Genomic DNA, 12,023 nt, shown 5'->3' with positions numbered 1-12,023 from the left:
TACATGCTGTACTACCACAAAGTTGGGTCTTGGAAGTAAATTATATTTTGTGTTAACAAATGAAACTTTATCACCAGTGCAGACAAACCAAATAGCCACTTTGTTTAATATTTGCTTCAATCTTTATTTGCTACAGCTTTTGTTAGAACCATCAATGTGTGATTTTCTCTCACATCCCACAATCCTATTTATGTGAGTCTGGATGCATTTCCCTGCGACCCTGAACTATTTACACCAGTTACAAACTGTATGGACATCTGCAGAAGTGCACATCACAATCTGAGACTGAAGTGAGCCTCTTTCTTTATTGGGACTTCATATGATGAGATACTGAAAAGCAGTTCAACTCCAGTTAGAAATTTGTGACTTGTGACACTGCCAGTTAAAACAATTACATGACATGCTAACAATCGCATCACTACAGCACTGTGTTTTACCTTTTTTTAATAGCATTCCAACAATCACTTGTTAATTCCCCTGTCTCACTCTCAAAGCATTTCCAGACTTCTGCCGTTTTTCTTTTCGGCATGTTAATGCAGTGCTTTAGCATCACCACCATGAGCCATTTTCATATGTAGTTTTTACTCACTTATGATTGTGATTACCGATGTAATCTGTAAGCAGGCAATTACAAAGCAAAATTCTCTTTAAAAATGCAACAAATTGTCAAGTAACAAACTAGGGTTTAATCTTAAATCCATTATGTCACACTGAAATCAGTGGCCCACAAATGTGAAAAAAAAATCAATTTAAACAGCATTCTGGGACATCCTAATATAAAGGCTTATATAAATAAGACCTATATATATATATTTAAATATGTCTGTGTGTACAGATAACAATGGCAAGACTTGAAGGATGACGGCTATTGATTTATACAGATAACTACATTTGAAAACAAAAATAAATCCTAAAGAAAGCAGAAGCAAATTCCAACCGCAGAACTTCCCGATTCATGGTGCATTATGATGTTACCAAGTAACTTTATAATGAGGGGGGATACTAATGTTGCATATTTTGTCACTTACCTCCCCTTATCAAGGTTTGACACTTTTCTACCTGACTGAATAAAAAAAAAAGTCTAACCCTTTCAGGGTGCTCTCAAGCACCACCTGAACATCATAACTATGCAGACTAAACAATATATGTGGCCAGTGTTTTCAAAGGCCCCAATGTAATTAAAAAGCTGTCATTATACCTCTTCAAATTGTGTAGCTCATGACTAAAGATGACAGTCCAAATACGAGCTGCCATACTTTTCAAGACATTCATATATTAAGGGGTAAAGCATCTTAAAAGTCATGGGAGGAAGTGCTACCTACTGATCCCATGCATCAGGCAAGGAAATACATCTGTGAATAAAACCATCAAAGCTGAAACATGGGATTGCGATTTTGTGGCGGTGCTCCCTGGTCTGGATATCAACAGTAAGCTCTTGTACTTTTTCATCTGGCACAGGGAATAACGGCTGAATTTAGTTGCCTGGGTAACATGGAGGTGTAGTGTCTGGGAACGCAGAGTGACTGTAATAGTGATTTTGCAGGATAGGGGTGTCAGATTCAGACCCTAGAGGGCCACAGTGGCTGCATTGTTTCATCCCAGCCTCTCTCTTTTGTAAGGAATTACTGCTATTGAAGAGATCTGCTTCTTTTGCCTTAACTTTAATTGATGTGATTTTAAGATATCCCGAGGCTATAATTGTTTCAAGTCTCCTAACCAGCAGCCTAAGATTAATTAAGACAAAAGAATATATGGCTGGCATATTCTGAAACAACTGAATTTTGTTTTCCAAAGACAGGCCTTGAACCTTTCATTAGTAATCCTGTCTTCAGACACGGAACTCAGCTAAGTGATTACATGAGCAAGGATTCTACCAGTTCTGTGAAGGTCAACAGCGAAGGTGGAGATTCAATTAGCAGAAAGAAGTCAAAGTGACTGACTCCCCATGATGAAGAAATAAAATGTTGTCTCTGTTAAAAAGTTGGGGGGAAACAATTTTTCTAAAAGATGTAGTACAGTAGATCTCGGGTCATCATTTTCAGTACTGGGACTTAAAGGGGGTACAGTCCATCCCAAAGGAGCACTTGGATCGTCACTGAATGCCCTAACTGAAATGAATGATTAAGGACATTGGTCCTCAAAATATTTATCTGTGCACATGGCTCTTCTGAACAAACTGGTAAGAGCGGAGAAACGCCCTTTGGAATTTTAATCTTTATCGTATCTTGACATCCTAAGAACGCATACTCTGGTGGACTGGTTTTGCAACTTGCTTTTCCATACTACTGTTATATAGTGCCTTGAAGAATTATTCATATAAAGGATTACTATCAATTTGACTGGAAATTTCTATTTATAAATTCAAATTTACTTTTCAGAGTGCTGCCCCCAAAAAAACAAAAACCATTAAAAACCCCAATTCCACAGACAAAGAATTTGTAGGATTCCCCACCTCCATTGATTCCCACGTCTCATAGCTATTATAGCGAGTAATTCCTATGGATAAGATTTCTCCGTGGAAAAATGGTTCCCGCTGTGCCAGCTTAGTTGGGAATTGGTGGTCAAATAAGGTTAAGGTAAGGACTCCGCGTGGACCATTTAAAAAAAAACAACACATCCTCCACAGTTTAAGGTTTCTGCCATAGGGGACCAGGTTTACCTGCAGATTCTATCAGTATTATGCAGCATTCATTTTCCCATCAATCCTGATCAGACTGTCAGTGTATGCTGATGGAAAGGACCCAGCAGCCCATCCCCACATGCTGCTGCCACCTCCATACCTGATGAACCGTGAACTTTCTTTCCAGTCACACTGCAGACACCTCCCACTCAAGAGGGATCAATAACATTACAGTAGCTTCTAAGACAAGTGCCATTCTTGATCAGTGACTAAATGTAAAGGGGCTGCCTGACCTTGGAAGTGTGGCTTACTTTTGAGGTCTGTTCAGTGCATTTGAGATGGTCTTGTACCCTTCTCCGGATCTGTGCTTCTCTCCAATTGTACGTCTGACTTGTTTTGAATACTCTTTGGTCTTCGTGTTGGTTTGCCCACCATACTACTGGACCACAGAGAGAAAGTGGGCATTTATTTTCATCAGTGCTTTGAGAACAGGTGATCCACCCATTTCCAAAACAGAGGAAACCAACATTTTGGGTGGATTAGTAAGGTAATACCAAGTTAGCTGTATATTTACAAACAAGGACAGCCGGTGCATTTGCATGTGCTTCAGTAACAGTAAATCACAGAAACCCTTATTCCAGTTAGAGAAATCTGGTTATTGACCTCTGAGGAACCGAATTATCACAGGTAGATTACGTGGCCATGTAAATCCTTAACCGGGTTATTGTTGAGGCCTTTATAGTCTGCACACCTCTGTTGCACTTTGTCAGCCAACGTTATGGATTTGCTTCGCACACACTTTCAATGAGATAGGTCCATCTACAGGCCTCCACAGCTTCGCCATTCAGTAGCTCTGCTGGACCACCAGTTGGACTGTAGGTTTTTGTCACCTCGTTTATTTGACTTGAGTCTGATAACACCCCATCTTAACCACAGTGTAACCAGACTTATCACTGATAAAGAGAGACAACCTCCTTAATAGAGTGGAGCTATGGAGGTCTGCGGCTACAGTCTAATGCTTGCACCAGCCGTGGGTAGAAGAATCCACAAAATAAATTTTCAGAGGCAGATGTTCAGGTGATCACATGATGCCTTCTTCTGGCTGAAATAATCTGTTTCAATATTTCATAAATTGCTAAATTCGGGTCGATAAGCTGAATGTACAGTGCTAAACTCATTAACACAATGGTGAGCAAAGTAGGGAAAAATGTTAAAAGTAATGAGTAACCAAATGCAATACTTATTTAAATAAAAATACTTGTGTTATTATTCCAGCAGCACTGTGCGTAAGGCAAGAAGCACACATACTCAGTCCTTTGCAGGGCTCAATTGCACAGCCAAGCTGAAGAGTAAATCTATAAAGTGTTAATTTGATTAAACATATTTATAAAACAATTATCACAGGTGCTAATTTTCAGATTCGCAGAAGCCAATGATGTTTAACTGGTTTTTTTGCACTGTTTAAGTGCTTTGCCTAAGGAGAACTTGAGAAGATTACTTGCTCATGTTAAATGCAGATTTTTAAGACACCAGGATTCTGCCAAGTTACAGGAATGGGCCTTCCTGGCTTTGTTGGTGTGTAGGTCTCCAGAAATGAAAACAAGTTACAGTCGGCTCAAAAAAATATGGCTTGTGTCCAAAGTGACAGACCACCTGTGGAGGGAGGTTGAGGCCATGGATGGTGACTTTCATATGATCTTGAAGACATTCTGGCAATCCGTTTGACAATTCAAGAAGAGTAAATGGGACAATGCTTGGGCAGTTCCCAGCAATGGTGAGAAAACTGCCTCAAACACAGATTTGATTGAGAGGTCCAAGGAACATTGTTGAGGAACTTAACTCTGCATATACATTCCTTAACTAGGTGAGTACGTTTCTGAAGTTATGGTCTAAACTTTGCATTACGTTATGACAAGGCCACAGGTGCACAAAATCCTGCCAGAAATGTGGAAAACACTAGATATTGTGGGAGAGTCCTGGTTGAACCACCTCTTTAATGTTGCATGCAAGGAGGAAGGCAGACTGGGTTGGTAGTCACCAGGGTGTATTCCAGTTATGAAGGAATTGTATTCTTCAGCTCTTCCAGGAAAGCCAATGCTGGGATATGGGACCACAGACTGCATGAAATAGTAGAACTTCAGATTCAGGATGAGTAATGAGGACTTTGCCATAACCATAGAGTACTGGATCAGCCTTTTCTACTTGCAGGTTCATAGGTTTTGTACAGTTGGAAAAAAAAAAAAGGCCATAACTAAGTTGTAGCACTGCCATGTAAATAAGAATATGTTTTTCTGCTGTCGATTGGGTTTTGTGGGGATTGCACTTCCCAGAGGTTTCTTTTTTTAATTTTCGGGGAGCAATTTGCACACAGCAAACCAGTTTAAAAGGGAGAGAAGACAGCCAAGAAGACAGAGAAAATCGAATGAAGCAGTTCATCTTCCTGGGCCATGAGACGATGTCCTGGAGTCCTCTAAAGTCCTGACGCTTAGATGGAAGTTGGTCATTCTTTTTTGACTGGTGAATTGGGCGTTCTGCTATTTTCCACGGACTCGGTGAGCTTCTCAAACACCTTACTGTTCTTTCTTATGGCGCAGACGGACTGTATAGTTTTTACCATGAAGATTTTTCACTGCTAGGAGTCCGCACCCATTAGTACTCTTCGTTTCACATGCTGCCCACAGGGGCTGGAACTGTGGACTTACTTATAAGCTCTGGAAGGAGAACAGGGAGAGGGATATTCTTATTGTATATAGATATTTTTGTATTGTCACATATAAGGGTTATTTTGGGCTGGGGGGGCAGATGAAAGGGATTGTTATGTCTTTTTTTTTCTCCTGTCTTTTCTTTGATGTAATATTTTTCTCATGTATTTATGGATATTGACCACTAGTCTTTTTTGTCTTGGACTATAAATGCTCTGGCATCAGGTTTGACTGCACATTTTGAAATGAGGTGTGCACAGGGTGTGATATTCACTGATCCTTTTTATCATCTGCCGCAGAGTATGACGGGTTAGTGGTAACAATCGTCTCGTGTCAGCGGGTGGGCCTAATTGTTACAAAGTAACACGGGTATCTGAGAAGGCATGGTACAAGTGCAAAGCGCAGTAGAATACTTCTCTCTGCAATCCAGTCCCTCAAATTGTTTATTCATACTTGTATATGTAGTATCAAGTAAAGTGTGGTTACAAAGCGTGGAACTCTGCCAACTTTGTGTCTTCTTTGCCGTTTGTGATTTTATGGAGAGGAAACGCTAAAGTGCAGTTCAAGACTGGAGATTATTCAGTTATGGTTGAATTAAGGGTCGCAGCTCTAGTTCTTGCAAATGTTAATGTCCTTTTGAATGTGACTTTTGACACACGAGAAAGGTAATATTAATAAGATGGGAAATGGCTTTGTATTAAAAGTGGTTTGGCAATTTAAGAAGCTGAAACGTAAGAGTTCAGGGGCTGCAAATTAAACTTTGTAAACTAACACTGAAAAAATGAGACATCCCTTAATTTCTCATTTGAAAGTGCCTGCACATTTATTAGATATTGCACATTTTAATATTCAGGACAGATGTAAGCACACGGCAATAGCAGGGCGGTTCCTCAATGCAAGTTTTAGAGTCATGTTAGCCACAAATTCATAGCTTTATCTCTGCAAATTGATGTACACTCTCATGAAACTTAACAGAAGAGCCAATGTTGTATATCCTCCACAAAACTATAAAGACATTTTGTGCAAATACACTAACCTGGTTTGTGTACAGTACAAAGTTTCTCCTCTTCATCAATTACCACTGTAATAAACCCAGTTGACAAGTTTTCTTCATCTGAAGTAGGATCGACTATAAGAATTGAGCTGGAATAAAGAATAACATGTTTAGGAAAATGGAAAAAATATTACAATTATTTTTAACCTATTACATGGCCATATGTGTAGGTTATTATAATAAAATCATAACTCATCGTAGTTTGCTTTTAGGACGGAGTGCTGGTTTTTATCTTAAAGGTTGCCAGTTCAAATCCCCTCACTGTTAGAAGGGATCATCCTCTGTTGGGCCATGGAGAAAGGCCCATAATCTGAAAACTGCCCCGGGGCATGCTGTACAATGGCTGACCTCGTCGTCTGACCTCCAAAGGTCAAGCAAAAAGACATAATTTCCCCTTGTGGATTAGTAAAGGATATCAAATCAAAAACTCCAGGGGGGGAAAAAAAATTAGTTCAAAAGGACTCGAGAAAGTCATTGTGGAGTGTGAAGCGATTGAGATGTCGATCAGCACCATCAAGGCTGAGGTCAGGGTTCTCACTCAAAAAAGATTGGATTTGTCTCTCCTGGGCTCAGATTTATAAAATATATATATATATATATATATATATATATATATACACACACACACACACACACACACTTTCTTAAATGTAAATATACATGCACTCACAGGTTTTCATCATTTTTAACCATTAATAGCACTACAGTTTTTTATTAAAATATCCTTTTAATATATTTATACAGGTGTTTTTTTCCCTTTACTCTATCGTAATTCTTGGATCATTATAAATATAGATTACCATTTTAATTATGCAATACTTGTTTCTTACCAAATGACATACAGCAACAAATAACAAACACAGTACAAATCTTTTAAAAAAGCCGCAAATGTATCAAATGTTTGCAAGTTGTTTATCAAGAAGACACAAGACTAACATGGTTTATAAGTAAAATACGCATTTTGCCATTAAGCTAACATGATCTTTCCAATTGAAAATATAAGCTGTTGAACTTAAAACAAGCTCTCTGTCCAAACTAGAACAGTATCCATTTTAATTAAAAGGACAAAGTAAAGTTCTAGCTGTCTATCTAAACTCCAACGATTTCTTTTATGTAAAAGCTAAAATTTCAATCATCTCTCACAAAACAAGCCTCCACTTCCTGATCTTTTTTTAAGCTGCAGGAAGTTTAATGAGAAAAAAAAAAGAAACCATCATTCATGCTTATCTAGCTCAATTACCGTAATACCCTGCATAGGAGCACTGAAACTAAATGATCATAAAGCTTAGAAAAGCAGCGGCTGAAAAGACCAGTTTAGGTGATAGGCCTATTTACCGATCAAGTCTTTTATTGTGAAGAATGTGGCCAATCAATCGGAGCTACCCTAGTATTAAGCCTCAGAAGTTATAAATGTGCTGTACAGACTTAGTTTTAGTTCCCTTTTAAGAGGGTCAATGCCACAAATTTGCACTGAAGATCTTGGTTTTTATTTGTCAGTTAGCTGTTGTCACTTCTCAGGATTAGAAACCAAAGCACAGTAAAACCATGGACAGGATTTGCTTTCAGCATATACAAAATTTAAAATTTCATGCTCTAAAACCTATTTATAACCTAATAGTTTGATACAACATGGCTTGTTTGGCACGGTCTGAAGGCTGTGCAAATGGTCATATACAAAGGAAACAAGTTTTACAGACTAGTCCGAATTTTTTGTCCATCATGATGACTGGCTTATGAGCCAATTTAGACTTTCAAGAGATCTCCTCTTCAGCAATATGTGCTTAATATGCCCCTGCCATAGAATGATAGACTGCCCAAAATCAGGAGACACCTCTTCATATGTAGGTTGTAGCAATTGTTGACTTTATTGCAACAGGAACCTGCCACAAGCAACTGGCTGACAGGTCAGGAGTATCTCAGTCTTTGCTTTGTCATGCTCATTGTGCTGGAAGCCAAAAAAATGGCCGACAAGGTTCTACATTCGGTTTCTGTACGGTTTGGTATGCCAACACAAAAAGGAAATGTGTAGCACTCTTGGATTTTACAAACATAATTGTGGTAACTGTAAGCACTCCTGGTGGGCCGCAGTGGCTGAAGGTTTTCATTCTAACCCTTTTCTAATCAGCAAGCAGTTTTCACTGCTAAATAATTACTTTTCCTTCCTTTTAATAGCCCTATTGTTAGGTATTCAGGCCTGTGAATTGTTTTGTTTCTTCATTAAATGGCAGCCAAACAGAAATGAGATGTGAAACGAGCCAAGATGACCGGCTAAATTGAAACATCAAACTCCAGCCAATTTTAGTCCTACCAGTTAATTTAAGCAGTTATTGAATATCATGACTTGTTGCTGGTTTCATTCTGCCACAGCTGATTTCCTGTTTTTTTCTAAGACTACCATCATGATCTTGTAGTGACCTGAGCAGACCAACATGACCGAGACCTTCACATTTTTTATTTTTAGGTTAGCTGGTCATGTGGTGGCTTGTTTTGTGTCTCAGTATTGTTTGGCTACTCATTAAGGAAAAAGAAACTAAGGGGGCTGAATACATCAATTAAAACGAAGGCAATCGAGTTAAGCAGCAGCAAAAACAGCTCACTAATTAAGATGGTTAGAGTGATGGAAAAAGGGAATGCGAGATTGACAGGGGGATTGGAGCGGCAGCAGTTCTGCTGGCACTGTACTGGTCTGTGGTGGTGAACAGGAGCGGAGTCCAAAGACAGAACACTGAGTTTGCCGTTTTTACCTCTGGTCATGAACTGTGGGTAATGACTGAAAAAGTTAGACTGCACATAAATGTAGCAGAAATGAAGTTTCTTCGCAGGGTAGCTGAGCTGACACACTGTGACAAGGCAAGAAGCTCAGCGATTAAGGGGAGCTTTAGAGTAGATTTGCTGCTCCTTTGAAATGAGAGGTGCTAGTTGGGGTGGATGCCTCTCCTAGGCGGCTCCTTCCAGAGCTGCTCCGGGTAAATCCCACTAGGTGGAGACCCTGCAGCACACCCAGGACATACTGGAGAGGTAGTATCTCTCAGTTTGATTGGGAACACCTGAGAAATCCTCAGGAAGAGCTGGAATCTTGAGCTGCAACAGGGAAGTCTGGGCTGACCTGCTTGTCCGGCGGCTGTCACAACCCTGACCAGGAAAAGCAGTTTCAGAAAATGAGATGAGAATAGACTAAAATACTGTAATGCTCAAAAATTGGATTTTGTGACATTTCCCTCAACAGTTTAATAATATATTTATCAAACATCATGAATTGTCAGAAATTTTGATGCTCAATTTTAAAAAATAAAATGCAATCTTGAAAATGTTACACTTTTAATTCATTATTCAATAAAACGTTACTCTACCTGTAAAACTCCCAACAGAGAAGGTCAATGGAATTCTAAAGTTTAGTGAGGTTTTTTGTCTTTTTTTTACTCAACACATTACATTACATTACACAACAAGATTACATCTTGCCTGAAGGGGCCCGAGTTGCCTCGAAAGCTTGCATATTGTAATCTTTTTATTTATCCAATAAAAGGTCTCATTTTGCTTGGCTTTTCTCTACATTCACAATGGCTAACACAGTACAACACCCTAGTACTACTTTACTCACAACAAAAATGTAACTTAGTCAAGACAAGCATTAGATCTTCCTTTTTCTATTTAAAGTCTTTGTCATTTTATCCAGAACCATTTCATTTTGGTGTATATATATATATATTTTTTTTTTTAAAAGTAGTAGCTGGCAAATCTTATTTAATATGTTTAGTAATATTTTACATACTTGTCAAATACTGCAAAAGAAGCAGCAACTGGATGCTTTACAATATTTAAATGTCTCTTCTTTTTCATGTTAACTTCTGCAAGGCCTGTCTGTTCATTTATGTGTACCTCTGGCAGCTGCACTATAAAAACAAAACAATAAAAGAGAGATGATTTTTTCTTCTTTCAGAGTCATGGAAAATAACAATAGAAAAAGATCCCGTTTCTTCTAAGCACTACTGGTTAAATGATCACTGGCTTTAGGACAGCAATGTGAACAGCTACACTTTACATGCAAGAAATGTGTGAATATTCATATTACTTCCTCTTGTGTTTTATTAGCATGGTATTCATTTACTTTCCAGAAATCTTCACAGTTCTATTACTGTAAAACTAAACAATTGAGCTAAAACATTTAACAGGCTTAATTAACATAAAATGTATATATATATAAAAAGTTTTTACCATTTTTGATAGATGCTAGTAAAGCTATTATGCAAGCATCCAAAATATTTCCATCATAATCAAGGCAAATAATGTCACAGTAAAGGACCCAGGAAAGCTAAAAAAAAACAAGCAAATACACACGAATAATTAAACTTATATATGAAAGTCATCATCATTCAGTTTCCTTTTTTTGTAGAAAACATCAACATTCATATCTTGAGGGAAGTATAATAAACACATCAAAACTTCTCTTTTCTTAATCCATATTATTTCTTGCCTTAAGTTTTACTCTTAAAAAAAAAAAAAAAAAAGAAATAAAGAGAGTTCCAGTGTGGTACTAAGGTATCACCCACTGCACTCGAGTCCCAAACAGAAGGTGGTTCATCATATCATCGTATGCTCCCAACCTTACACTGCTGGCTAGAATGATCAATATTTTAAATTAAAAGAAATGCTACCTTTTTTAATATCCCAGATATACAGTCATATGAAAAAGTTTGGGAACCCCTTATAATTTTTTGGATTTTTGTTCATCATTGGCTGAGCTTTCAAAGTAGCAACTTCCTTTTAATAAATGACATGCCTTATGGAAACAGTAGTATTTCAGCAGTGACATTAAGTTTATTGGATTAACAGAAAATATGCATCATAACAAAATTAGACAGGTGCATACATTTGGGCACCCCAACAGAGATATGACATCAATACTTAGTTGAGCCTCCTTTTGCCAATATAACCGCCTCTAGACGTTGTCCTCCTATAGTCTTTGATGAGTGTCTGGATTCTTGATGAAGGTATTGTTGACCATTCTTCATATAAAATCTCTCCAGTTCAGTTAAATTTGATGGCTGCCGAGTATGGACAGCCTTCTTCAAATCATCCCATAGATTTTCAAAGATATTCAAGTCAGGGGACTGTGATGGCCATTCCAGAACATTGGACTTCTGCCTCTGCATGAATGCCTTTGTAGATTTCAAACTCTGTTTTGGGTCATTGTCTTGTTGGAATATGTGACTGATGCTTGAACATTATCCTGAAGAGTTTGTTGATATTGGGTTGAATTCATCTGACCATCAACCTTAACAAGGGCCCCAGTCCCTGAACTAGCCACACAGCATGATGGAACCTCCACCAAAATTGACAGTAGGCAGCAGGTGTTTTTCTTGGAATGCAGCATTCTTCTTGTAAAGTGCTTTTTGTTCTGACCAAATAACTCAATGTTTGTCTCATCAGTCCAAAGCACTTTGTTCCAAAATGAATCCGGCTTGTCTAAATGAGCATTTGCATACAACAAGCGACTCTTGTTTGTGGTGTGAGTGCAAAAAGGGCTTCTTTCTCATCACCCTGCCACACAGATGCTCTTTGTGCAAATTGTAGAACGATGTACAGATACACCATCTGCAGCAAGATGTTCTTGCAGGTCTTTGGAGGTGATCTGTGGGTTGTCTGT

General features: G+C 38.4%; 1 protein-coding gene across 1 annotated transcript in view; it reads right to left on the bottom strand.

The window, feature by feature from the left end:
* The window catches only part of exosc8 (exosome component 8), a 39,706-nt gene that overhangs the window by 1,495 nt on the left and 26,188 nt on the right, over positions 1-12,023 (bottom strand). The window contains exons 8-10 of the mRNA XM_039745813.1: positions 10,592-10,688; positions 10,149-10,269; positions 6,359-6,465 (exon numbers count right to left, since the gene is read on the bottom strand). Coding sequence (XP_039601747.1) covers positions 6,359-6,465; positions 10,149-10,269; positions 10,592-10,688 — 325 coding nt within the window. The remainder of the gene's footprint in view (positions 1-6,358; positions 6,466-10,148; positions 10,270-10,591; positions 10,689-12,023) is intronic.

This window comes from Polypterus senegalus, chromosome 2, assembly GCF_016835505.1.
Source record: "Polypterus senegalus isolate Bchr_013 chromosome 2, ASM1683550v1, whole genome shotgun sequence".
NCBI classification, from domain to species: Eukaryota; Metazoa; Chordata; class Cladistia; order Polypteriformes; family Polypteridae; genus Polypterus; species Polypterus senegalus.
This window is presented reverse-complemented; position numbering and strand designations above follow the sequence as displayed.